This window comes from Hyla sarda, chromosome 1 (genome assembly GCF_029499605.1).
Source record: "Hyla sarda isolate aHylSar1 chromosome 1, aHylSar1.hap1, whole genome shotgun sequence".
Classification (NCBI taxonomy): Eukaryota; Metazoa; Chordata; class Amphibia; order Anura; family Hylidae; genus Hyla; species Hyla sarda.
This window is the reverse complement of record NC_079189.1, coordinates 281385378-281411623: the sequence shown is the minus strand read 5'-3', so window position 1 is coordinate 281411623 and position 26246 is coordinate 281385378. Positions and strand designations below refer to the sequence as shown.

The 26246-nt window shown below is 39.3% G+C and overlaps 1 protein-coding gene across 4 annotated transcripts in view; it reads left to right on the top strand.

Annotated features, from left to right (window-relative positions):
• PIP5K1C (phosphatidylinositol-4-phosphate 5-kinase type 1 gamma) overlaps positions 1 to 26246 on the top strand; it is a 134703-nt gene that overhangs the window by 47720 nt on the left and 60737 nt on the right. For all 4 annotated transcript variants that reach the window (XM_056573597.1, XM_056573627.1, XM_056573608.1 and 1 more), the window contains exons 7-11: positions 1984 to 2283; positions 3657 to 3862; positions 21886 to 21969; positions 24032 to 24080; positions 24543 to 24627. In XM_056573597.1, coding sequence (XP_056429572.1) covers positions 1984 to 2283; positions 3657 to 3862; positions 21886 to 21969; positions 24032 to 24080; positions 24543 to 24627 — 724 coding nt within the window. The remainder of the gene's footprint in view (positions 1 to 1983; positions 2284 to 3656; positions 3863 to 21885; positions 21970 to 24031; positions 24081 to 24542; positions 24628 to 26246) is intronic.

The window sequence follows — 26246 nt, the reverse complement described above, 5'->3', positions numbered from 1 at the left end:
GTTGTAGTTTTGCAACAGCTGGAGGCACCCTCGTTGGGAAACACTGGTTTATGTAGAGGACAGGAGCTTCTTCAGGGTCCTGTACAGTACACGCAATGTCCTAAAAAAGTAAAATGGAGCCGCCCTCACCTGATGTCCAAAGGAACAGCTAACCCTGGCACAGGTAAAGTGTAGTACAGAACATGTAATACCACCCTGTACTGTAGGGGGCGCTACCAGACACCAGTCAGTGCATACACTTCAGTAATACAGGGGTTTTACCAGTAAAATGTTCATTCTGAGTGGTTGGTTCTTCCGGCCATTGACACCTATCACAGATCTGGACTGTTCGTACATTGTATGTTGAGTCTGGTTTCAAGTTACAATGGTCCAGAAAAGACCATTGTATGTTGAAACTATTGTATGTTGAGGCCATTGTAAGTTGAGGGATCACTGTATTTGTGGGTCAGTGTATGCTTTGTTACAGTCAGTTCAGAGAAGAAACCAGGAAGTGATCAGACCAATGATTAGAATAGCATAGCATTGCTCAGTGTATGCAATCTAATATTTGCTTTTAACCCATTAAGGACAACGGACGTAAATGTACGTCCTAATGCGGTGGTACTTAACTCACCAGGACGTACATTTACATACTGTACATGACACAAGCAAAGGACCGGTGCTCGCATCAGGCACCGCAGATCCCGGCTGCTATAAGCAGCCAGGGACTTGCCTGTAATGGTGGACATCAGCGATCGTGCTGATGTCTGCCATTTACCCCTCAGCTGCTGTGATTAATACAACATGATCCAACATGATGGCCGGAGGTCCCCTTACCTGCTCTGAGATTGAGCAGACCAGAGAAAATTGCTGATAACACTGATCAGTGCTATGCCTATGCATAGCACTGTTCAGTATATGCTGTCATATATGCAATCAAATGTAAACGTGTTAACAAAAATTAAAATAGAATCCAAGATTGCTGCTTTTTTGGTTTTTTATTTAAAAAAATTATAATAAAGTGGTCAAAAAGTAAAATTTAAGCAAAAGTGGTACCAAAAACTGCAGATCACATCTCAAAAAATGATCCCTCATACCGCCCTGTATACGAAAACATTTGAAAGTTTTTATAGGTGGTCAAAATAGGGCAATTTTAAACATACAAATTTTCTTAACGTTTGAGATTTTTTTTTAAATTGGTGCAATAATAGAAAAGCATGTAACCATGGGTATCATTTTAATCGTGCTTACCCACAGCTCAAAATTAATATTCATTTCTAAAACTACTCCACTGGGAATTTTACATCTTTAAATATAAGCTAAAGTGGTACCAAGAAAAACTGCAGATCACATCATAAAAAATTATCCCTCCTACCGTCCGTATAAGGAAAATGTGAAAGTTGTTAAAGGTGGTCAAAATAGGGCAATTTTTTTTTAAGGTGTGCAATAATAGAATGGCATGTAACCATGGGTATCTTTGTAATCCTATTGACCCACAGCTCAATATGAATATTCATTTGTAAAACTACTTGGAATTTTACATCATTAGGATCTATTCACATGTACTATATTCTGCGCAGATTTGATGTGCAGGATTTTCTGCTGCAGATTTCAATGTAAACTGACTGAACACAGCTTCAAATCCTGCACAGAATACAGTACGTGTGAATAGACCCTTAAGCCAAATTTGAAATATTTTCCCTTAAGTGGGTGGGTTAAGGCAAAATCTAAAATGTTGTCCCTGCTATTAATTGTGAGGAGGAACTTTTTTTCAGTGATAGGAGTATGGTTTGGCTTACAACTATCATGGGCACTGTTAAATGCTTTATATCTATTCCCTCCTCACATTTGTTCTTTTTGGTGGCAAAATGGTAACTGGTATTATATTAACACTTGCTATAATTTAAGTACATATCCAAACTCTATTATTTATGGCAACATAATATTTTATATGTGTACTTCGTAAAGGCTGTTTACTGAGGATTTTCTGTTCACTTGAATCAGAACCTGAACCAAAACCCAAGAACACTTCTGCCCAAGTTCTACGGTTTGTATTGTGTGCAGTCTGGGGGAAAGAATATCCGTGTTGTGGTGATGAACAACATCCTACCAAGAGTGGTCCGTATGCATTACAAGTATGACTTGAAGGGTTCCACTTACAAGAGACGTGCATCTAAGAAAGAAAGGGAGAAACGTAGCCCTACGTTCAAAGACCTAGATTTCATGCAGGAATCGCCGGAGGGACTGCTCCTTGATAATGACACCTTCAGCGCATTGGTTAAGACCCTGCAGAGAGATTGTCTGGTAAGTTTCTAGACCTGGCAAATTCCTTTCTCCAAAACTTAATTCAACATTAAAAGTGTACTCCAGTACTTAACCCCTATCTGCAAAATAGGGGGATAGTTTTTGATCACCGGTGTTCCAACCACTGAGACTCGCGGAGCTTTTGCAGCGTGAACCTAGCCTTAATCTTGGGATAATTCAATAAATTATGCATTCAAGAAGTAAACATTTATTAAAAGTAATTTTAGTACAAAAGTGTTCAAAGCCTTTAAATCTGCTACTGGCCCATAATATATATATATGTACTGACAATATACTAGTAACATTTTAAAATAATACCTTTTATAAAACTAGTACCACACCATAGTATAACAACCGCCACCAGCATTTAATGACATTTAACCCTCATATGGTGATCCTGAATGCTGTATAAATATATTGTCCTTTTTTTTTTTATATCAAATATAAAGTGCTTTATATTAATAAGGTGCTGTCTTTAATGTTTATCCAGATTTTTTATTTTTTTTGTTGTGTTTTTAATGTGTGTTAAATGTCCACACTCGATCATCTATCACTGTTCACACACAATTTCTCCATTACGTTATCGGTAGAGTATATAATAAAGCTCATTTGTTTTAGACAGATCAGGTGTGGTAATGTTTTACAGCAGTATTTGACCCAGTTCACTCTATCTCCTTTGCCAATCCAGTAATGGTTAACAGTAAGCTATATTCCACCTCTTTAATATGCAGGTGTAATGCAAGTAACATTAGTAGTTTTACTTCATAGTTGCAAATGTAATAAGTGATGTTACATCCCAAGTCTCAATGAAGGTAACAACATTAGTATTGTTCATAGTTAATAGTGTTAATAGTTAATTATGCAATTTGATATTCGCTCAACAGTAGCTTTTATGTTAGGCTGAATACACCTTTATACCAGCTTTTTAAGAAGGCACTATTATCCGGTTACCGTACTTTTAGTAACATTTATACTACTGCCTTTTTGCAGGATCTCTGACTCAGATTTGTTAAACAAAAACCTGGACTTTCCATGACATTGAAAGTCCTCCATAGGCCCTACATGTTTTCCTTTCCGTGTATTCAAATCCTCAGGGACCTTGTTCACATTCTTTTATGACGATCAGGTGTACAGCATGTAGATGCGTGAGACACTGATGGCAGCCATGATATGTACGTTCTGAAGTGTTCCTTTAATTGCATCCATTAAAGGAGACCTTTAAGATAAGTCATTGGTAAATATATGGAATTTCATAATGTAATACAATTCTACTTTCCCAATGGCACGGTGTGTGTCTTGTACTTGTTAAGGCTCAATATCTTCAATTAGATATTTATTATGTAGTATCTTTTATAACTTTTATTATTTCCCAGGTTTTAGAAAGCTTCAAGATAATGGATTACAGCCTTCTTTTAGGCGTGCACAACATAGAGCAACAGGAAAGAGAGAAACAAGTAGATGGAGCACAGAGTCCAATTGACGAGAAACGTCCAGTTGCACAAAAAGCGTTATACTCCACGGCAATGGAATCCATTCAGGGAGGAGCCGCCCGTGGGGAGTCTATAGATACTGATGACACGTGAGGAATAATATTTTTTTATTTTTTATTCTACAAATAAGTTATATATAATTTTTTTTTTTTTTTAATACTGTATTTTTTTTATTCCTTACAATATTTCTACTAAAGAAATTGAGGGGCAGGGTCTGTTCTATTAGCAGTAGAAGAAAATGAACTAGCTCAATAAGCTCCTCACCTGTCCCCCTCAGCATACACAGTTAGTGGGGAGAGTTTTCAAAACCTGTGCAGAGGAAGTCAGATTTGCTTCTTTTTTTTCTGAGGCCTTTTTAAAAAATAAATAAATAAAAAGACCTTACCCAAGTGGTTGGTATGGGCAACTGTTTCCTTTGCAGAGGTTTTGATAAATCTTCACCAGTGTCTGCAACACAATAAGAAGTTATCCACTACCACAGGGGTAGGTAAGATAATCCACACTATTTCCAGCATCAATACAAATATAGATCATAAAGCCCACTGCACATATATGCCAACATGTTTCAAGAGTTACATATGCTCTTCATCATGGATACATTATAAAGGTGGTCAGTCCTCAAGGGTGAAGTAGAGGTGAACAACATATTATACAAAGTATAAAATATATAAGGATATGTCCTAATAGAGAAAAGCTAATTTGACTACTTTCCGAATACAGTATAAAATCAGGGATATGTAGGCCATATGGCAAACTATGGATATCCAATAAAAATAGAAATAGACAACAAATTTAAGAGCAGAAATAGAAGAGCACATATTCAGCAGATGAAGGGGTTAAAATAGAGTAGAAATGTATCAAAAAACAGTCAAATAAGTTTATATTTATTTAAACCTATTATTATTGATAGACAAATACAGCAAAGGATATGGCCCTTGTGGCAGCCTGAGACTAGGTTTCCACACAGTTGTTTTTTTTTTCCTGGCATTTTTTTTGGAATACTGCCACTGCAGTTTTTGAGCCAAAGTCAGAAGTGTATTCAGAAGAAATGTGAAGTTTAAGTCCTTCCTTTATATTTCCCATTCCTATTGAATATACTTCTGGTTTTGGCTCAAAATCTGCAGTGGCTGTTTTCCAAAAAACGCCAGAAAAATAGCCTGTGTGGAAACCTAGCCTAAGTCTTGTTTTTTTCTCACAGGTTTTTTCTGCCTTTTTATTTTTTTTATTTTTTTTAATATATTTAACTGCCACTGCAGTTTTTGAACCAAAGTCAGAAACGGCAAACTTATACAAAATCTTCCAAGGAGGGCTCCCAGGATTTATAATCAAACTTTTACAAATTCCCATCCAGGCTCACACCCATCCAGGACACCCATCCCCAACTAGGGAACCCCCAAAATTCTATTTAAAAGTACACCACATTAACACACCCACCGGCTTTATCAAGGGTCTGGGTGTATAAGATAAGGTATAATATATGCACCCAGACCCTTGATAAAGAAGCTGGTTACAGCCGGCAAAACGTCGGGGGTGGGGGGGGGGGGTGGGGGGGGGGGGGTTAATGTGGTGTACTTTTAAATAGCAGCATATCTAGATCAAATTACAGTGTTGGGAAAACAACTAAGTAAATGGGAATAACTTGGCATCCCTGTAGGGAGCCGTTAGGTTGTCCACAATGAAATAATAGGAGCTTGAACTCCATTAGTTAATGATCCAGAAGCTGTGATTTTGAATCGCACTGTATTTTGTCACATTTTTGATTTTTTAAGAGGAATTTACGGGGTTCCCTAGTTGGGGATGGGTGTCCCGGATGAGAATTTGTAGAAGTTAGTCAGAAATGGATCCAGTAGGAAGAAGTATATGTCCTTATTTTATATTTCTCAATTTCCCATTCCTTTTGAATACCCTTCTGGCTTTGACTTAATGCAGTGGCAGTTTTCCAAAAAAACAAAAAACAGGGGAAAAACCTTTGGAAACCTAGCCTAAGCGTAGTCAAATTAATATATAGCATTAGAGAACACACAGATTTGTTTTAAAAAGTTTAAAAATTCATAAAGTTAGGAAATATAGTTTATGAAGAAAGGTTAATCACCTATGAGTGACCGACTGTATCAATAATGTGATATAATAGCTGAGAGAAATTGTTTGTACAGTTAATGTTGCGACTAGTCTACTCCTGGCAATTGTAAAGTGCTCAGCCTGTATAGAAAAAAAAAACCTGTAATTTAATATAACACTGTAATTGTGTATAAAAAATTCATCTGCCTACAGACTTCCACAGCCGGGACTACTACTACTCCCATCATGGAACAGACTTGTTTCCATGATGGGAGTAGTAGTTTCCTGGCTGCTGATTCTGCCAGTGGCTGGGGAGGCTACATTGGTGTTTGTACTACTACTCCGATCATGAAACAGTCTCTGTTCCATGATGGGGGTTGTAGTACAGGGGATGAGGGATTGATCGCATCGAGTCTCAGTAAGTTATTAAACAGGGGAGCGAGCAGCATGCTCCACTCCCCTGCAATGTATGATTTATTTACTTTCACTTTTAAATTCCCCACTGGGAGCCCTGAATGGCCGGTACTGAGGAGCCAGTCAGGGCTCCCGGCGGGGTTTTCAAATAGAAGCACTGCGGTGGGGAAAGATATATAGAATCGCTGGGGGAAGGGTTATATATGCCCCCCCCCCCCCTACAGTGCATTTATATATGTTCTCCCCACAGCGCATTTATATAATGTTCCCCCCCCCCCCCCCCGCAGCGCTATCCTATGCCTCCTGCAGCACTATGGATGAAATGTATTCTACAGCAGCGCATCTGGCCGTCGCGGTGCGCTGCTGAAAGAATACTTGTCATTCATAGCTCTGCAGCAGCACCTGTATATAGATGCGCTGCAGGGGTAAGACATATCCATATGTCTGGCCCCCACAGCGCTTCTATGATCATATGCCTTTGCAGCACTATGAATGACCAGTATCCTTTCAGCAGCGCATTGAGCCGGCCAGATGCGCTGCTGTAGAATACTTTTCATCCATAGCGCTGCCGGGGGCTTATGATAGCACTGCTAATGAAAGTAAATACATCGTACATCGAAGGGGAGCGCAGCATGCTGCCTGCTCCCCTGTTTAATAACTTCTAATCAGAAGTGAGACCCACTGCGATCCGAGTCTGTTTCATTATGGGGGTTGTAGTACAAACTTTGTTTCCTCCCCAGCCACCAGCATTATCCTGCAGCCGGAGAATTACTACTCCCATCATAAAAACAAGTCTGTTCCATGATGGGAGTAGTAGTAGTCCCTCAGCACTGCAGGAGTCTGCTGATGTCACCTCTTCTGAGCATGCTCAGAAGTAATAACTGATATTATAAACCAGGTGCAATCGGATTACATAAAGGCTCATCCGTTTGCCATATACTTCAATGTTAAAAATAACGGCCTTTAATTTACGGAAGAAAAATGAGTGATTGTGGCGTTTTGTCTTCCGTCACAACTAACGTCCGTTATTCATGACAGGCTATAACAGGTGATAACGGATAACCAAAAAATCCCATGGACGTGAATGGGATTTTGTAACTGACGTTTAACATCCTTTTTTTTTTTTTAGAGCTTTTCTAACAGACGTTTATAACGGATCTTTTAACGAATTAATCTGTGAAAGGGGCCTTATTTTTAACTGAACTGATTTATTTATTTATTTATTTAATTATTATTTTTTTTTTAAATAGGGCTGTAAACCTAAGACAAAAAAGTTAAATTAAAATCTATGGAAAAAGCAGCTCTCCGTGCACACATTGAGGGAGATCTATCAAAATTTGTGCAGAGGAAAAGTTGCCCAGTTGCCTATTGCTTCTTTCATTTTTTAAAAGGCCTCTGAAAAACAAAAGAAGCAATCTGGTTAGTTGCTATTGGGCAGCTGCACCACTTTTCCTCTACACAGGTTTTGATAAATCCCCCCCCATTTATGAAAAAAAAATGGTTGTTTTAAATAATGAGCGTGTTCATGTTTATTCATGGCACTTAGTAAGAAATAACAGTCAGAATAACAAAATTCAACCATAACACTGTGTAAGAAAAAGCAAACCATAAATGGGAAATAACTTAACTGCCATCAGTTTGAACAACTTTGCCTTGTACTTTCAGTTATATTTGTATTCCTTTAAAAAATAAATAAATAAAAGTGACTGTCTGAACAGGGCATAAAAAAGCTGGTCAACAATAATAATGGTACATGGTTGTCCATTAAAAATGTTGTGTTTTCTTTTTTAAAAAAAAATGTCGGGAAGCTCCCAAAGGATGATCACCTGAGGACCCATATCATAAACATGTTCCAGTACCCTAGATTTTTAAGTTACTAAAAGTTGATTCTGAATATTTAAAGGGAACGTCGAACATGGTGTCTAATCTTCAGGAATAGAACAGTTGGAGCTGAGAAGATTGAAATATAGTATATATAGTTTTGTGAGAAAAGATTCAATATTACCTGTATTTTATTCATTTATATCACTGCTTTTTATATGTTTAATAGACCAAAGGTTGACAGTCCATTTATTTATATATATATATATATATATATATATATATATATATATATATATTATATTGTCTATCTCTCTCTGAATAAAGAAATGTCAGTCACTGATTAGACCACCATTTAGACTCCTTTCTATGCTTAGGAGTCCAGAATAGTGGTCTTATTATTGGCTGACATCTATCTCTGTATGCAAAGTTAAAGGGGTACTCCACTGGAATATATATATATATATATATATATATATATATATATATATATATATATATATATATATATATATATATATATTATATATAATTTGTTTCTTTAATCATCTGGTGCCAGAAAGTTAAACAGATGTGTAAATTACTTCTATTTTAAAATCTTAACCCTTCCAATACTTATCAGGTGCTGTATACTACAGAGAAAGTTATTTTCTTTTTTTTTTTTTATTTCCTTTCTGTCTGACCACAGTGCTTTTTCCAATTTAGGAACTGTCCAGAGTAGGAGCAAATCCCCATAGCAAACCTATCCTGCTCTGGACAGTTCCTAAAATGGACAGAGTAGTCAGCAGAGAGCACTGTGGTCAGACAAAGGAAATTGTGGAGCATATAGCAGCTGATTGGAAGCGTAAAGATCTTTAAATATAAATAATTTACAAATCTGTTTAACTTTCTGGCACCTGTTGATTTAAAAAATAAAAAAAATAAAAATTCCAGGGGAGTACCCCTTTAAACCCTTCCGAGCCATGACATACATGTACGTCGTGACCGGGAAGGTTTTCCCGACCTATGACCTACATATACGTCATGCAGATACTGTCCGCTACTCGTGGCATCGTGCCATGCCCGGTAAGATGGTGGCTATCCACTATCTTACCTAGGGGGGTTTTGTCCCCCCCCCCCCCCCCTCACAGCGATCGCTCCTATCAGCTTGTCAAATCTGACTAGCTGATGGCAGCGTTTCGCACAGAAAAATCCTGCGCAGCGCAGTGTGTGTGTCTCGATCACAGGGAACGGGACACACACACTGCTCTGCTAGGAGACCCAGTGTCCCTTACCTGTCCCCCTTCCCCCAGTGTCCCAAACTTCTCCCGAGCTGCTGACGCTGTGCCCGCCGGGATTCTTTAGTTTCACTTTTACTTTTTTTTTTTTTTTTTTTTTTTTTTTTAAAGGAGCGGTTTCCCCTAGTGTCCTAAAGCTGTTACTGCATGTTTTGTGCACTAGACACTGGGGGGGAGCTGTTGTACAGAAGTAAAATAAATGAATAAAATATATATACTTGTGTGTAATATATGTGTGTTTGTGAATGTATGTATGTATATATGTGTATATACCGGTATATAGTGTGTGTATGTATGTGTCTAAATTTGAAAAAATGCTCATAATAATTTAAGCCTTCTAATGTCGTAAAAAAGTTAAAGAATGTTTAACAAATGATGCCAACATAAAGTTGTTGTGGATGTGAATTAATAACTACATTTATTTGGCATGACTATTTCTCTTACAAGTAGAGAGTTTCAAACAGAGAAATGAAAATATTTTCACAATATTTTAGTTTTTCACAAAAATCTCTTCATGTATCAGCAATTTACCACTAATATAAAGTACAATGTATCAAAAAACTATATCTGAATCACTTTGCCAGGTAAAAGCAGTTCAAAGTTATTACAACTTCAAGAAACACATGTCAGATTTCAAAAAACGTACTGGGTCATGAAGGGGTTAAAGGAAAAGGCTATCCCAGTGGACACCTAAACCCAGAATGAGCATGGCTTTAGAACAATAGAAGTTTTACAGTTTTTGGGAAAAAGATTCAGTAAAACAATCTGCTCAGATCATCCTAAAAAAAATCCTACAAAAAATATGGAGAAAAACTGTTCCAGATCAAACCCCCCCCCCCCCCAAAGGACGAGGGGGCACTCCCTCCGTCTGGAGAAGAAAAGGTTTAGTCTCAAGGGGCGACACGCCTTCTTTACCATGAGAACTGTGAATTTTTGGAACAGTCTACCTCAGGAACTGGTCACAGCAAGAAAAATTGACAGCTTTAAAACAGGGTTAGATACATTCCTGGAACAAAATACCATTAATGCTTATGAAGAAATATAAAATCCCATCCCTTCCCCAATATCGCGCCACACCCCTACCCTTAAATTCCCTGGTTGAACTTGATGGACGTATGTCTTTTTTCAACCGTACTACCTATAGCTTTATTCCTTCACCTAGGACTAAATGTACAATGTGACAGCAGTATCGCCAGCAATAACCTGATTATACTGGTTAAAAGTGTGAATGATGCTGAATTGCAGTCTACTTTTTTGAGCCAGCTCTTTGGTGCATTCAGTAGATAAGAAAACATAGACCTAGTTGCACATCTACAACTTGCATGGTAATCCTGAGCTTCTCAGCAGGACTTTATAAAACTAACAGGTCTTTACTGTGTCATAAAATGCAAGCCAATTCACGGCCACCTGTATGTAGTGGGTCCCTAGCATAAAATGGCATGGCAGTGGGTGCCCATAACCACTACAACAACACCAGTGCCCATAGGGGGGACAGCCCAAGTAGCAGGGCTGCCCCAGTGCTGTGCAACCTAGCCCCAGACTCTGGGCTGTGCCACCCCACAGACACAGTGCCATGGCAGCAATGGTTGCAGAACACCACCAGTGTGAACAGAATACAAAAAAACACAATGTGAATTCAAGTAGAGAAAACAGACAGGGTCGCACATCTACATTTTGTATTTTGATCTAATTGCTTCTCAGCAATTCAAAAACAGGTTGTTGGTATACATTTTGATCAAAAGGTACAAGCCCACTCGCCACGTCAAAGCCACCTATTTAGAGTGGGTTCTTAACGTCCCTAGCATAAAATGGCTTTAAACTGGGCGGCGACCACCACTGCCGCAACACCAATGCCCACAGGGGGGAACGACCCCCTTCCTTTCTGGCAGTCACCCAGTCTGACTGGGAGCACATAAGTGAGCTTTTACACCTTGTTCACACTGGTGTGGTGCTGTGCGGCGTCCGTTGCTACTGTGGCACTGTGTCTGGGGGGAGCCGCAGCCTAGGACTGGTCTGAGTGGCATTGGGGCTGCTCTGCCAGTTGGTTGTTCCCCCTGTGGGCACTGGTGTTGCGGCGGTGGTGGTCGCTGCTTAGTGCTATGTCATTTTATGCTAGGGATGTTAGGGACCCACTCTAAATAGGTGGCCTTGACGTGGTGAGTGGGCTTGTACCTTTTGATCAAAATGTATACTAACAACCTGTCAGTTTTTGAATTTATGCTGAGAAGGAAGTAGATCATAATACAAATTTTGGATGTCTGTTTTCTCTACTTGATTTCACAAAAAAATAAAACACTTACCATGTGCTCTCAGTCAGAAGACTAAAAGACTTCCAGTAAAACAGGGTCCTATATAGTTTCCTGCCAATTAAATGGCCCTGAGCTAAAGGGCACCTCTTTAGTGCACCGTTCTGCCTGCCTCTTTCAAGCCCTCTTCCAAGCCCTCTTCCAAAGGGCTGGGGAATGCCAATGGGGCTTAGTTTGGATATTTGGATTATCAGATATATCTCCAGAATGGTGCAACATATTATTTTAACAACGTATTATTGCAATTCCGTAAAAGAGTAAAGATGTTGATTCTTTTGAGTCTGGAATTCAGAATCGACATAGAAATTCCATACTGTGAATGATGCAGCAGAATTCCACTGAAACAATGGGAGGCTGCTGCAACAGAATTTTCAAGCTGATTTCCGGAGCAGAACTTTACTCAAAAAATGTGTAGTGTGAATTAGCCCTAAAGCTTTAAGTAGGGGTGACATTGTTTGAAGTTTTACATGGACTGGAATCACTTCTTTGGCATCTGTTTTGATCTAGCCACCTTTGCCTGTACACTCGTATTTGAAATTTATTTTTGGAATTAAGCTGGAAAAGTGTGGATAACTATACCTGCCCGTGGTGTTGTAAGCTTCCCCTCGTGGACTATACTTTCACATTAACAGCTTGTGACATTACCAGCTATTGCTACTCTTTATCATCGAACAACTAAAAAGATCAAACATGATGTTTTGGTAAAGTTGTACTGGTTTAGACTTTTTTCTGGAGGATTAAATGTAAAGAGATGTAAAATATTTATCAAAAACAGTGTTCAAATGAATATTCAGTCACAGTCTTCACATTTGCTTGGATAATCTTCAGTTTGGGAAATTTAAGTTAAATTTTTTTTAACCCGTTAGGCTGTCAACAGCCTCTTAAAGGTGTCACTAGTATACTAGTATAATAGTGGCAGCATGAAAAAAATGCCAGGCTTCCTTACCCTAATGGTATGATTGACTCTGAATGGCTGTGCTGTTTTAGATTACTCATGGTTATGACTTGGACCAGGAAATTAGCTTATTGTCCTCACCAGCTTGATCAATAAATAAATAAAATGTATTTACATGCAGGGAGAAATCTATTAATCAGGGCCTGCGGGGCAGGAGAAGCCACTGGGAACCACCCAATGACTCAGGCTTTATTCCTAGGTGAAATGGTCTAGCTGTTCAGAGTAAATCACAGATCATTGTGGTAAGGAAGCCTGTCAGGGCTTCCTGCTGCACGTTGTTTTCATTTTTGTGCACTCATGTTCCTATTTTAAGGCATTTTCAACTCCTTTGCTGAGATGGGTCTTTTAAATATTTAAGTTCACACTACAAAAATGATTGTGCTTTGCCTGCAGCAAAAATATTCTAGTGTTTGCTTTATGCTAGTTATGAGGCATTCTTTCTGGTTCTTTTGGCTTTCATTGTGACCAGAGGTTTTAAAAGCCTCTTTAGCTCCATCAGACATTGGATAAATAACATTTATTTAGTGTTTTGCACTAGTGAGAGATCTCAAAGGGGAGGGTCTCTATATTAGATTTAAAGGGGTACTCCTGTGGAAACTCCTTTTTCTTTTAAATCAACTGGTGCCAGAAAGTTAAACAGATTTGTAAATTACTTCTATTAAAAAATCTTAATCCTTCCAGTAATTTTTAGGAGCTGTATACTAAAGAGAAATCCATAAAAGAAATGCATTTCCTGTGATGTCATGACCACAGTGCTCTCTGCTGATCTTCTGTCCATTTTAGGAACTGTCCAGAGCAGGAGAAAATCCCAATAGCAAACATATGCTGCTCTGGACAGTTCCTAAAATGGACAGCAGAGGTCAGCAGAGAGCACTGTGGTCATGACATCACAGGAAATGCATTTCTTTTTTGGATTTCTCTTTAGTATACAGCCCCTAAAAAGTACTGGAAGGATTAAGATTTTTTTTTAATAGAAGTGATTTACAAATCTGTTTAACTTTCTGGCACCAGTTGATTTAAAAAGAAAAAAAAGTTTTCCACGGGAGTACCCCTTTAAGCATTTCTACTCATTTTTGCACGTGGCCTTTGCACAGAGATGAATTAGTTTTACACTGCAATGTTTCAAACCCTCTATCTATCATTAAAGGGGTTCTCCGGTGCTTAGACATCTTATCCCCTATCCAAAGGATAGGGGATAAGATGCCTGATCGCGGGAGTCCCGCCGCTGGGGACCCCCGTTATCTTGCACGCGGCACCCTGTTTGTAATCAGTCCCCGGAGCATGATCGCTCCGGATCTCATTACCGGTGACCACAGGGGGCGTGATAGCTGTCACGCCCCTCCCATAGGCTTGCATTGAGGGGCGGAGCGTGATGTCACACGGAGGCGTGACGTCACACGCCGCCGGCCCTGTGGTCGCCAGTAATCAGACCCGTAGCGAACACGGTCCGGGGACTGATTACAAATGGGGTGCCGCGTGCAAGATCACAGGGGTCCCCAGCGGCGGGACTCCCGCAATCAGGCATCTTATCCCCTATCCTTTGTATAGGGGATAAGATGTCTAAGCACCGGAGAACCCCTTTAATCTGTATAGCATCAGTGATATGATTTATAGTAAAAAAGCAGGCAAAGTAGCAAATGCTGAGAAGTGCCAAATCGTTCTGAATAAGGCTGAAAGAGGTACTCTTTTTTTTTTTTTTTTTTTTTTTTTTTAAATCAACTGGTGCCAGAAAGTTACAGATTTGTAAATTACTTCTATTCAAAAATCTTAATCCTTCCTGTACTTATTAGCTGCTGAATACTACAGCGGAAATTATTTTCTTTTTGAAACACAGAGCTGTCTGCTGACATCATGAGCACAGTGCTCTCTGCTGACGTCTCTGTCCATTTTAGGAACTGTCCAGAACAGGATATGTTTGCTATGGGGATTTCCTTTTACTCTGGAAAGTTCTTAAAATGGACAGAGATGTCAGCAGAGAGCACTGTGCTCGTGATGTCAGCAGACAGCTCTGTGTTTCAAACGGAAAAGAATTTCCTCTGTAGTATTCAGCAGCTAATAAGTACAGGAAGGATTAAGTTTTTTTAATAGAAGTAATTTACAAATCTGTTTAACTTTCTGGCACCAGTTGATTTAAAAAAAAAAAAAAAAAAAAAAAACACTTTTCACCGGAGTACCCCTTTAACCCCTTAATGACGCAGGACATAAATGTACGTCCTGGTGACGTGGTACTTAACGCACCAGGATGTACATTTTCGTCCTGAGCATAACCGCGGGCATCGGGTGCGGCAGGTCCCGGCTGTGGATCGCAGCCAGGGACCCGCCGGTAATGGCAGACACCCGCGATCCCATGGATGTCTGCCATTAACCCCTCAGATGCCGTGATCAATACCGTTCACGGCATCGCGGTCACTTAACAGGATGATCGGATCGCCCGCAGCGCTGCCTCGGCGATCCGATCATCCTGCACCGCAGACGGAGGTCCCCTCACCTGGCTCCGCTGCCTTCCGGGAGTCTTCTGCTCTGATCTGCCTTCCCACAGACCAGAGCAGAAGATCACCGATAACCCTGATCAGTGCTATGTCCTATACATAGCACTGAACAGGATTAGCAATCGAGTGGTTGCTTTAAATAGTCCCCTATGGGGACTATTAAAGTGTAAAAATAAAAGTAAAAAAATAAATAAAAATAAAAAAAATTTGAAACCCCCCCTCCCCCAATAAAAACGTAAATTGTCCCATTTTCCCTATTTTACCCCCAAAAAGTGTAAAAATAAATAAATAAATAAATAAAAAAAATAAAAATAAAATAATAATAATAATTAAAATTATTTTATATACATATTTGGTATCGCCGCGTGCGTAAATATCCGAACTATTAAAATAAAATGTAAATGATCCCGTACGGTGAACAGCGTGAACGTTAAAAAAAAAGTCCAAAATAGCTGCTTTTTTATAACATTTTATTCCAAAAATAATTTATAAAGAATTTAATAAGTTTTGTGTAAGCAAATATGGTATTAATAAAAAGTACAGATCACGGCGCAAAAAATGAGCCCTCATACCTCCGCTCATACGGAAAAATGAAAAAGTTATAGGTCTTCAAAATAGGGGGATTATAAACGTACTAATTTGGTTAAAAAGTTTGCGATTTTTTTTTTTTTTTTTTTAAGCACAACAGTAATAGAAAAGTGTATAATCATGGGTATCATTTTAATCGTATTGACCCAGAGAATAAAAAAAAAACACGTCATTTTTACCATAAATTGTACGGCGTGAAAACAAAACCTTCCAAAATTTGCAAAATTGCGGTTTTCTTTTTAATTTCCCCACACAAATAGTATTTTTTTGGTTGCGCCATACAGTTTATGATAGAGTGATGGCATCACAAAGGAAAACTGGTCACGCAAAAAACAAGCCCTCATACTAGTCTGTGGATGGAAATATAAAAGAGTTATGAGTTTTTTGAAGGGGAGGAGGAAAAAATGAAAACTTAAAAATAAAATTGTCTGAGTCCTTAAGGTCCAAGTGGGCTGAGTCCTTAAGGGGTTAAGTATATTTTACATAGACAGTGAGCTTGCATTAGGAAAGAATCCTGTGTATTTTTGGGCTATGTGAGACTTGGTGGACTGTGTGTTGACTTTAGTCCTAGGAGGAAATGAGTGGGAATCTGAGAGGCCATGCTGTTGTCCAATAAACTGTTTGAAAGCTTCCATTCTGGAGTTGAACTAGTAGCCTCTATGTAGTAAGAGATTGGCTGCACCCTTTCCTGGGTGTGGTCGATGTCCTGGGAGTGGATAGATTGGAGTTAGTCTGCCAATGTTGATCTGTGACATTTGTTTGTGTTAAAGGGGTACTCCACTGGAAAACACACACACACACATATATTTATTTATGATATATAATTTTTTTTTTAATCAACTGGTGCCAGAAAGTTAAACAGATTTGTAAATTACTTCTTTTAAAAAATCTTAATCCTTCCGGTACTTATCAGCTGCTGTATGCTCAACAGGAAGTTCTTTTCTTTTTGAATTTACTTTCTGTCTGACCACAGTGCTCTCTGCTGACATCTCTGTCCATTTTAGGAACTGAGCAGGATAAGTTTGCTATGGAGATTTGCTTGTACTCTGGACAGTTCCTAAAATGCTCAGACGGATCCCTCCAAGGAACAGCCCAGGATAGAGGCAGCACACGAGACTTCAAAGTTAAAATGGTTTATTTACCCGGCATGCAACGCGTTTCGCTGGATAACCAGCTTCATCAGGCATGTTAAGGGTAGAGACACATGCAGTATTTATACACAACAGTTAACCCGCACATTGCTGGAATAAAAGCAATGGGCAGGAACACATGAAACACACACATAAAAACTAGTAGATTAATTATAAAAAATACCACATACCTAACTAAAAGAAATTAGATATGAATATAAAAAAAGTATAAAATATAAAGACATATAATATATTAACATATTTATAATATGATAATAGAAGGCCAGTCAAGCTACACAGCGTTCTCAATCATCTCATTTAAACCACCAGGGAAAAGGGAACCAAGTGAGAAAATCCAGTATGATTCTCTATTAATTAACCTTTGGAAACTATTTTTTATAATGGATGGTATAACTTCAATCATTTTTAATTTTAGACAATCAAAATTCCCTGCATGGATTTGACATATATGTCGTGAGACACTGTGTAGCATGAATTGTCTTCCCACATTAGACCGATGCTTATTCATGCGGGACCGCACCATCTGAACGGTGCGGCCCACATACTGCAGACCGCAAATACAGTATAAAAGGTAAACCGCATAGCTGCTTTTGCAACCATGCGTTCCCTTAATCCAAAAGTTTTTTTTCGAAATATTACAAACAAAATGATCACCTTTTTCTATCATGATACAGCATTTACATCTCATTTTTCCACATGGGATGGTACCATTATCCTGTACTACACGATTAGATACAGCAAAACGATTATTCCTCAGACCATCACTAGGGGCCACCAAATTCCACTGCCTTTATCCTGGGCTGTTCCTTGGAGGGATCCGTCTGAGTGCTTCGCCTGTGTTTCCAGGAGCGGCTGCCGTTCTTCGCCCGTTGCAAGGTTATTTCACGCTTTTACCATAGTTGTACTTGGTCGCAGTACAACTACACTTGGTGAGCAATTCCACTTGTTTGTTCATCTTCTTTTTACATTACGTTATCACACTAGGAGCGCTCTCCTTGTTTGTAAGTTCCTAAAATGAACAGAGAAGTCAGCAGAGAGCACTGTGGTCAGACAGAAAGGAAATTCAAAAAGAAAAGAACTTCCTGTTGAGCATACAGCAGCTGATAAGTACTGGAAGGATTAAGATTTTTTTAATAGAAGTAATTTACAAATCTGTTTACCTTTCTGGCACCAGTTGATATATAATATATATATATATTTTTTTATCAACATTATATATCAACTGGTGCCAGAAAGTTAAACAGATTTGTAAATTACTTCTATTAAAAAATCTTAATCCTTCCAGTACTTATCAGCTGCTGTATGCTCAACAGGAAGTTCTTTTCTTTTTGAATTTCCTTTCTGTCTCACCACAGTGCTCTCTGCTGACATCTCTGAGTCCAAGCAAATCTCCATAGCAAACTTATCCTGCTCAGTTCCTAAAATGGACAGAGGTATCAGTAGAGAGCACTGTGGTCAGACAGAAAGGAAATTCAAAAAGAAAATAACTTCCTCTGTAGTATACAGCAGCTGATATGTACTAGAAGGATTCAGGAAGGATTCAGATTTTTAAATAGTTAAAAAGATTTATAAATTACTTCTTTCTGGCACCAGTTGATTAAAAAAAAATAATATATATATATATATATATACATAATATATATTCCAGTGGAGTACTCCTTTAAGTACTTTTTGTGTGTTGCGGTTTCTGAAAGTCGAGGAGAGCGGTCCATTGGGCTGTGATGCATATTGCTGACAAGAACCTAGACTGAGTATTTGGACACTTGGCAGACTGAGAGTTAGCAAGCTGTTTGTTTGCATGTTCCTCACAAATGTATGAGTGCATTAGCTTAGGTAGGTACTTTTGCAGTAATGATGATTTCTGGAGGCAATGGGCAGAGCAATATGGAGTGACTGGTGCACACTAGTAATTCTAGGCCTGGCCTTTATATGGACCCACAAAAGCCTTGGAGGACAAACTAAGCAGGCAGCCAGTTAAGTAGGAATCTGTCAGTGGACCAATGGAGTATCACTAGGGCCTGTGGCCCGGTATAATACAGTCAGTGAAAGAAGCCCAGCATTGAGTTTTTCTGATGTACTACAAACTAACTACAGTCTTCCAGGTCTGTCTTGCTGCTTTGCTAATGACATTCCGAATACACTGCAGCCAGGCAACCCTTTCCAGCGTTCGGATAATCATAGAAAGCTTATGATGATGTTTGTTTGTTTTTCCACTTTTAACCCCTTAGGGACTCAGCCTATTTTCACCTTAAGGACTTTGCAAATTTTCATTTTTGCATTTTCGTTTTTTTCCTCCTTCCCTTCTAAATATCATAATGACACCTTATCATTATTCTGTAGGTCCATACGGTTACAAGGATACCCAATTTATGTAGGTTTTATTTTATTGTAATACTTAAAAAAATTATAAACCACATGCACCAAAATTAGTATGTTTAAAATTGGCATCTACTGACCCTTATAACTTTTTTTATTTTTCCATGTACGGTGTAATATGAGGGCTCATTTTTTGCGCTGTCATCTGTAGTTTTTATCGATACCATTTTTTTTTTTTTTTTTTTTTAGATGGGACTTTTTGATTGCTTTTTATTATTTTTATTGTATATGAAGTGACCAAAAATGCACAATTTTGGACTTAGTTATTTTTTTTTTTACATGTATGCCATTGACTGTGTGGTTAACTAACTTATATTATAATAGTACGGACATTTACGCATGCAGCTGTACCACATATGATTATTTTTATTCTTTATACGCCCTGCGTTCCCAAGAGGTTAAAACGGCAAAAGAAAATAAATATTACAATTCAAAAAAGAAACTACAGACTGGGAGACAATAAGGTGCGAGGTTGTTCGCAAGACAGTCATCATATCAAACATATAACAGTGCAGAGTATCAAGAACATTTTAATATAAGGCACATATTTCCCCCCAACTCAGACACTCCACATCCACACCATTGACTTGTGCTGGTATTAAACCGTTGGCCACATGCACACTCAGCCAAGGTTCCCAAATGTGATAACATTTCTCAGGCTTTCCTCTATCTTCATAAGTAAATCTATACATGAAAATATCAGCCTCGATTAAGTGCACCCAGTGAGTGACAGACGGAATCTTAGTGGGCTTTCAGTTTATTAATATAGTTTTCCGAGCATAAAACAATAGTACCCCATATAGCTGACAACCATAGTGGGTTGACCACTTCACGAAGCGCGGCTGACACGCCCCGCTTTGTGTGGTGGCCAACACGCCCCCTTCCTGCGGGCTGCCGGGGCCCCGTACAGGAGATCGCAGGGGGCCCCAGCGGTCGGACCCTCCACGATGTGAAACTTATCCACTATCCTTAGGATAGGGGATACGTTTTTCAGCTCTGGATATATCCTTTAATACAGTGAGTTTGGTCTCCTCCCCGCCTGGCAGGAGACCAAACCAGGAAGTGTTTCTCTGCACTGAGCTTGACTGACAGCTGCACAGAAAGTCAAAGCTGCACGGACTGAAACCTGCAGGAGAACCTCACTGATAACAACACAGACTGAAACCCGCACAGAGCTTGAGGTCTTCTATTCATCACCGTGCTGCAATGAGGTGAGGGCGAAAGTGGTCCCCCAGCAGGCTTCAGTGATGTCATGCCTGCTGGGAAACACCCACTTTCATCTGCAGGGAAATTGCATTTCATGCCTTCATGCTTTTAAAAGCTCAGAATTTTTCTTTTTAAATGGCTGGAGGAGTGCTAGGAGTAGTTAGGGAACATAGCATGAGTTAGTTTAGAACAGTTTAGTTGGTGACTGGTACTCTTTAATCATGCAGGGCAATATTCATGGCAGCATCCTTAATGTACTTTTCAGGGCAGCAGTTATGGAAGTGCTTAATGCACACTGTAAAGCAGCATTTTTATAGCAGTGTCCTGAAAGTAACTTGCAGTCAACAGTTGCAGCAGTGGCTGTGTACCCTCCAGGGTGGCAGGACACTCAGAGGGGTTTGCAGTGAGGAAAAAGGAGAAGCACACTACTACTTATTAGCGGCAGTCCCTGAGAGGCAGAGGGCACAGCCCGGAGTGGACTGGCAGACAGAAGTGCAGGCTTCACAACACAGGGCTCCATCTGCTACAGCAGCGCCACCAGCACACACAGCCAGGGGGAAAGACAGACATGGAGGTCCGCCGCAGACAGAAGTCGCGCCCAGAGAAGAAATCTGGCCGCAAACTGCTCTTGTCGCCAGAAGATGCAAACAGAAGCACTCTGCTTTGGGTGAGCACTCTGCTTTGGGTGAGCACTCTGCTTTGGGTGAGCGAAAATCACTCTAACAAAACATGTATGAATGGTATGGCTCATACCATACCATTCAGAATAAGTTGTATCCCCGCTGGCAACTATACAGAATTAATGTAAATGTAGATAGGGATTTGTTGCTTGTGGTTGTGGTTGTTTTTTTTTTTTTTCTTTTCTCTAAGCTCTCCTACATCCACAAATAAAAGATAAGGGCTTGTTCACATTGCCGCCGGGCTCCGTTAGGTTTAGGTAAAGCTCAGTCTGCAGTTCCCTCAAGTTTAGCAAAATTGTGCAAGCACTAGTGGAAAAAGGATACTCTTCTCCTGTCACTGGCATGATTTTTTTTTTTTCTTTTTTTTTTTTAGGGGACAAACTTATCCCCTATCCAAAGAATATATAGAAATATAATATACGTGTGTGTGTATTATAATATGGAGGAGGGGGGGGGGGTGTTGGCTGCTGCTTCATGCAGAGGTTGCAATGCGCCACTCCCAGGGCAGGAGATCAAGGAGGATCCCAGCGGTTGGATTCCCCGCAATATAAAACGTATCTCCTATGAGGTACATTTTTTTCACCATAATTTATTGGTTGTTATAGCCACTTGTTTTGGTCCTTTTGTGATTCACACTGTCATCAGTCACAGTCATCTGGCACAATGGATTCCTGAAATGATGTCTGTTTTGTTTTTAGTTCTAAATGATCCTGATCTGTTGGTAGTCAAGACCAGGAAACCTGTGGACTAGCAGTATATTGTATGACTGAAATGCTGTCTATATTTTCTAGAATGGGAGGAATTCCTGCTCTGAATGGCAAAGGGGAGCATCTTTTACTTTATATAGGAATCATCGACATTTTGCAGTCATACAGGTAAGTAGTCTAGTAAATTATCCTCAATTCGGGCTTGGGCATTTTGTATATTATGTATTTCTGGGCAAAGTAAAACTTTGGCATACTTGTCAGAAAGCGCATGATTATGCTCTGTACAGACTTGTAAATCTGTTTCTCATCTGACTTTAGTTCTTGTCATAGCAGTTGTGCAGTAAGAAGATTTTTAGTAAATGTTAAACTTATTAAAAATGTTTTTCTAAACCTAGAGCAGTAGCATCACCCACAGTAGCTATTCAGTATTTAAGAGCCGACTACCTGGTCACAAGACATAGTGACCATTCTTTGTATATGAAATGTAAGAAATCTTTCCAAGATTTTGTTCCTGATTAGAAACATGATTTTCCTCTTTCTTATTTGTTACTATTTTCTGTTTATAATTTTTTTTGTACATTATTGTGGGGATTGCCATCTTGCCTTAGCTGTTTTTAACACCAATTATGGAAATGTTTTACAGCAGGACCCATGGGCATAGACAATGGGCAGGGCCTGCCCCTTTTTAGATGAATTGGAGACGTCACTGTGGCCATTCTACAGGGAGGGGGGCTGCTGATCTCTGAGCAACATCTATTGTGTGTACCTTTTATTACCTCTATCCACTGGTGTCACTTTTCACTGTACTCCTATCTGTGCCTAGAACGGCATTACTGGGAAATATGTACAGAACAGGAAGTCTCAGCTCCGTTTTAGGCCTAGTGGCCAGAATGCATAAGATTTCACTAAAATTGTAAATCAGAAAAACCATCACCAAAAATGTATTTTAAAATACTAAATGGTTAACGGTTAACATAAAAACCTATAGGTCATGTACTCGACCCATTAAAGAATCAAGAACACCTGGGGGGAAAAAAATTTAGTCGCGTGTGTTCATGGACTAAGTTTATCTAGATGCTAATCTAGTACAGTTATATACAGTAAACTTTTTAGTTAAGCTGGCAGTTCCTGGACTCAGTACCTGTGCTGCCCCATTGTGTCAGCCCTTGTACTGCTTTCATTCACTTAAGGGTATGTTCACATGCTCAGGATCCGCTGCATATTTTGTACAGCTGATTTTGCTAATTGGTAGCAAAATTAGCTGCACAAAATATGCGGCAAAAATATACATCAGATCCTTTATATGTGAACGTACCCTAAAGGGTAATTATAGTGTGGGTAAACCTAAAAGTAAAATGATGTTATACTTAAATCTGTTCACCCCATCTCTTGATATTGCTCACGTTGCTAGTATGCAAAGTCAGTCTTGTGCACAATGGAGACAGCAGCCGGCTTGCGAAGCATACCTGCCTCTGTCCTGTTTGCCGCACAAAGTGACATAAGAGCGAAGAATTATGAATATTCACAAGATGGACAGACACAGCTCTGTGAACAGGACAGCGGCAGGGAAGCTAAGAAAGCCAGCTCCTATCTCTATTACGCAGAAGACTGACCGCATACTAGCAACATGGGCATTCTCTAGAAAACGGCTGGGCCTATTTTAGTAAATAGAAGATCATTTTACTCAGGATCACCCGTACTATAACCCAGTGTATTAAGTTTATAGCAGGTGAACTGTCTGCCAGTTTTCCTTTAAGCAGTGGCTGTATGCAGCAGTTCTTGGGGAGCAGCAGTGAGGAATATGCGCAAGACTGTGTGTCTATTTAACATGAAATAAATGATCTCAAGTGTGGATCCCAGATGATTAAATAGACCCGACTCCTTCATTGTTTATATTAGACTGCACATTTAATCAAAGCAATTTCACAAATTGTCCACTAGCGCTTGTATTCTGATATGACTTGACTGCTGTTAGAAGAACCTCTATGTATACTTGCCAACAGTCACAACAATACAAGACAAACACCCACAGGGAATATATAAACTCCGACCCTCTGCAGTCTGGTCGTCAGGTTGCTCTTGCAAAATCAGGACACTTGGTACGCATGCAAAAAAATAAGTGTTTAGGGGCATATTGGGCAATTTCAGGGCAGTGCTTGAATGTCCCTATTGTCACTTTAATTGTTGGTAATTTTACAACTGGAACTCACATTATCTTACTATTTTCCAGGTTAATAAAGAAACTAGAACACACTTGGAAAGCTCTTGTTCATGATGGGGTTAGTAAAATTCTTCAACTTATGTCAATTTGAACAATGACACTTGATTATTATTTTAATCCCTACACTTGAATTTATGTGTGTGTATGTGTGTGTGTACCGTATATATATATATTATAATATATCAATTTTTGCTCAGTTTCTTAAGTTGGCGATGGACACTACTATAGTGTTTGTTCTAGAATTGGGTCAGAAAATAAGAAAATAGTCTGGGGCTATCTTGAGTTGGGCACTTCCCAAACTCAAAGCACAGGAAGGTTGCATCAGCTGCATTGAGCCTTGTGTCGGAACAATAGAAATTTCTGTTAAGTGGGTATGGTGCAGAATGCTTTGGATTTATTCAGATAAGTGTGGAGGGTGCTTATTGATAACCAGTATATACATCTCTGGTGCATGATTTATGTGGATATCTGATTTAATCTTATATTTTATTAACTTTTTTTTTTTCTTTCTTTCCTTTAGGACACTGTGTCTGTACATCGGCCGGGTTTTTATGCTGAACGATTCTTTAAATTTATGACTCACACAGTGTTCCGAAAAACTTCCTGTGAGTACCCTTGGTCATAAAATCACAACCACCTATTGGAATATCTTTATACATCATTTGATCCTTAAGCCTGCCAACAGTGCCTGATATGAGGAAAATTCTTACTTGAATTTTTTTTTCCTGTAGTCTGAAGGCAGCACAACAAAGGGTTAAGTACATCCTCAGCCCTATTGGACAGAATGCATATTAGTAGCAATGATAACATTAAGCTTAAATTAACCCTCCCATAAAGGGAGATTACTCCAAACAATAATTGTAGCAATACAGTATCCATATAAGGGTGGGCTACTGTGCTGCCTTCAGACTACTAGAAAAAAAGATTTCAGGTAAGAATTTTCCTCTTCCTGGATGTCCTCAGGCAGTACAACAAAGGGGCTTAACCCCTTAACAACACAGGACGTAAATGTGCGTCCTGGTGCGGTGGTACTTAATGCACCAGGATGTACATTTGCGTCCTGTACACGACCACAAGCACCGGAGTGGTGCATGCGTCATGCACGGCAGGTCCTGGCTGCTATCAGCAGCCAGGGACCCGCCGGTAATGGGGGACATCAACGATCACGCAGATGCCTTGATCAATACAGATCACAGCCTCTGCGGCAGTGTGGTCGGTAAAATGGATTATCGGATCGCCCGGGGCGCTGTCGTGGGGATCCTATCATCCATAGTAGCGGAGGTCCCCTCACCTGTGTCCGTCCGTCTCCAGGGGTCTTCTGCTCTGGTCTAAGATCGAGCAGACTAGAGCAGAAGATCGCCGATAATACTGATAATTCCCTCTGCATAGCACTGAACAGTATTAGCAAGCAAATGATCGCCATAAATAGTCCCCTATGGTATCGCTGCATGCTTAAATGTCCAAACAATCAAAATGTAATGTTATTGATTCCGTATGGTGAACGGCGTAAACGTTAAAAAAAAAGTCCAAAATTGCTGTTTTTTTGTCACATCATATTCCCCCCCCCCCCCACCCCCCCAAAAAAAATGTAATTTCATATATGCAATTCGTTTCATATATGCAAATGTGGCATCAATAAAAAGCACAGATCACTGCACAAATAATTAGCCGCTTATACGGAACCACCGCTTATACGGAAAAATAAAAAAGTTATAGGTCTTCAAAAAAAGAGGGATTTTAAACGTATTAATTTTGTTAAAAAGTGAGATTTTTTTTAAAGTGGTACAATAGAAAAGTTTGTAATCATAAGTATCATATTGACCCACAGAATAAAGAAAACATGTCATTTTTACCGTAAAGTGTACAGCGAGAAAACAAAACCTTCCAAAATTTGCAAAATTGCAGTTTTCTTTTCAATTTCCCCACACAAATAGTTGTTTTTTTTATTTTTATTTTATTTCGCCATACATTTTATGGTAAAATGAGTGATGTCATTACAAAGGACAACTGGTCACACAAAAAACAAGCCCTCATACTATTCTGTGGATGAAAATATAAGAGTTATGATTTTTAGAAGGCGAGGAGGAAATACATTTTTTGGAAAATTTGCTACGTCCTTAAGGCCAAAATGGGCTGTGTCCTTAAGGGGTTAAGTAGCAGTATTTATAGTAAACCAGTAAACTAGATGCCGCAGATTCCAGCACAGTTTTGTGTAAGGCCGAAC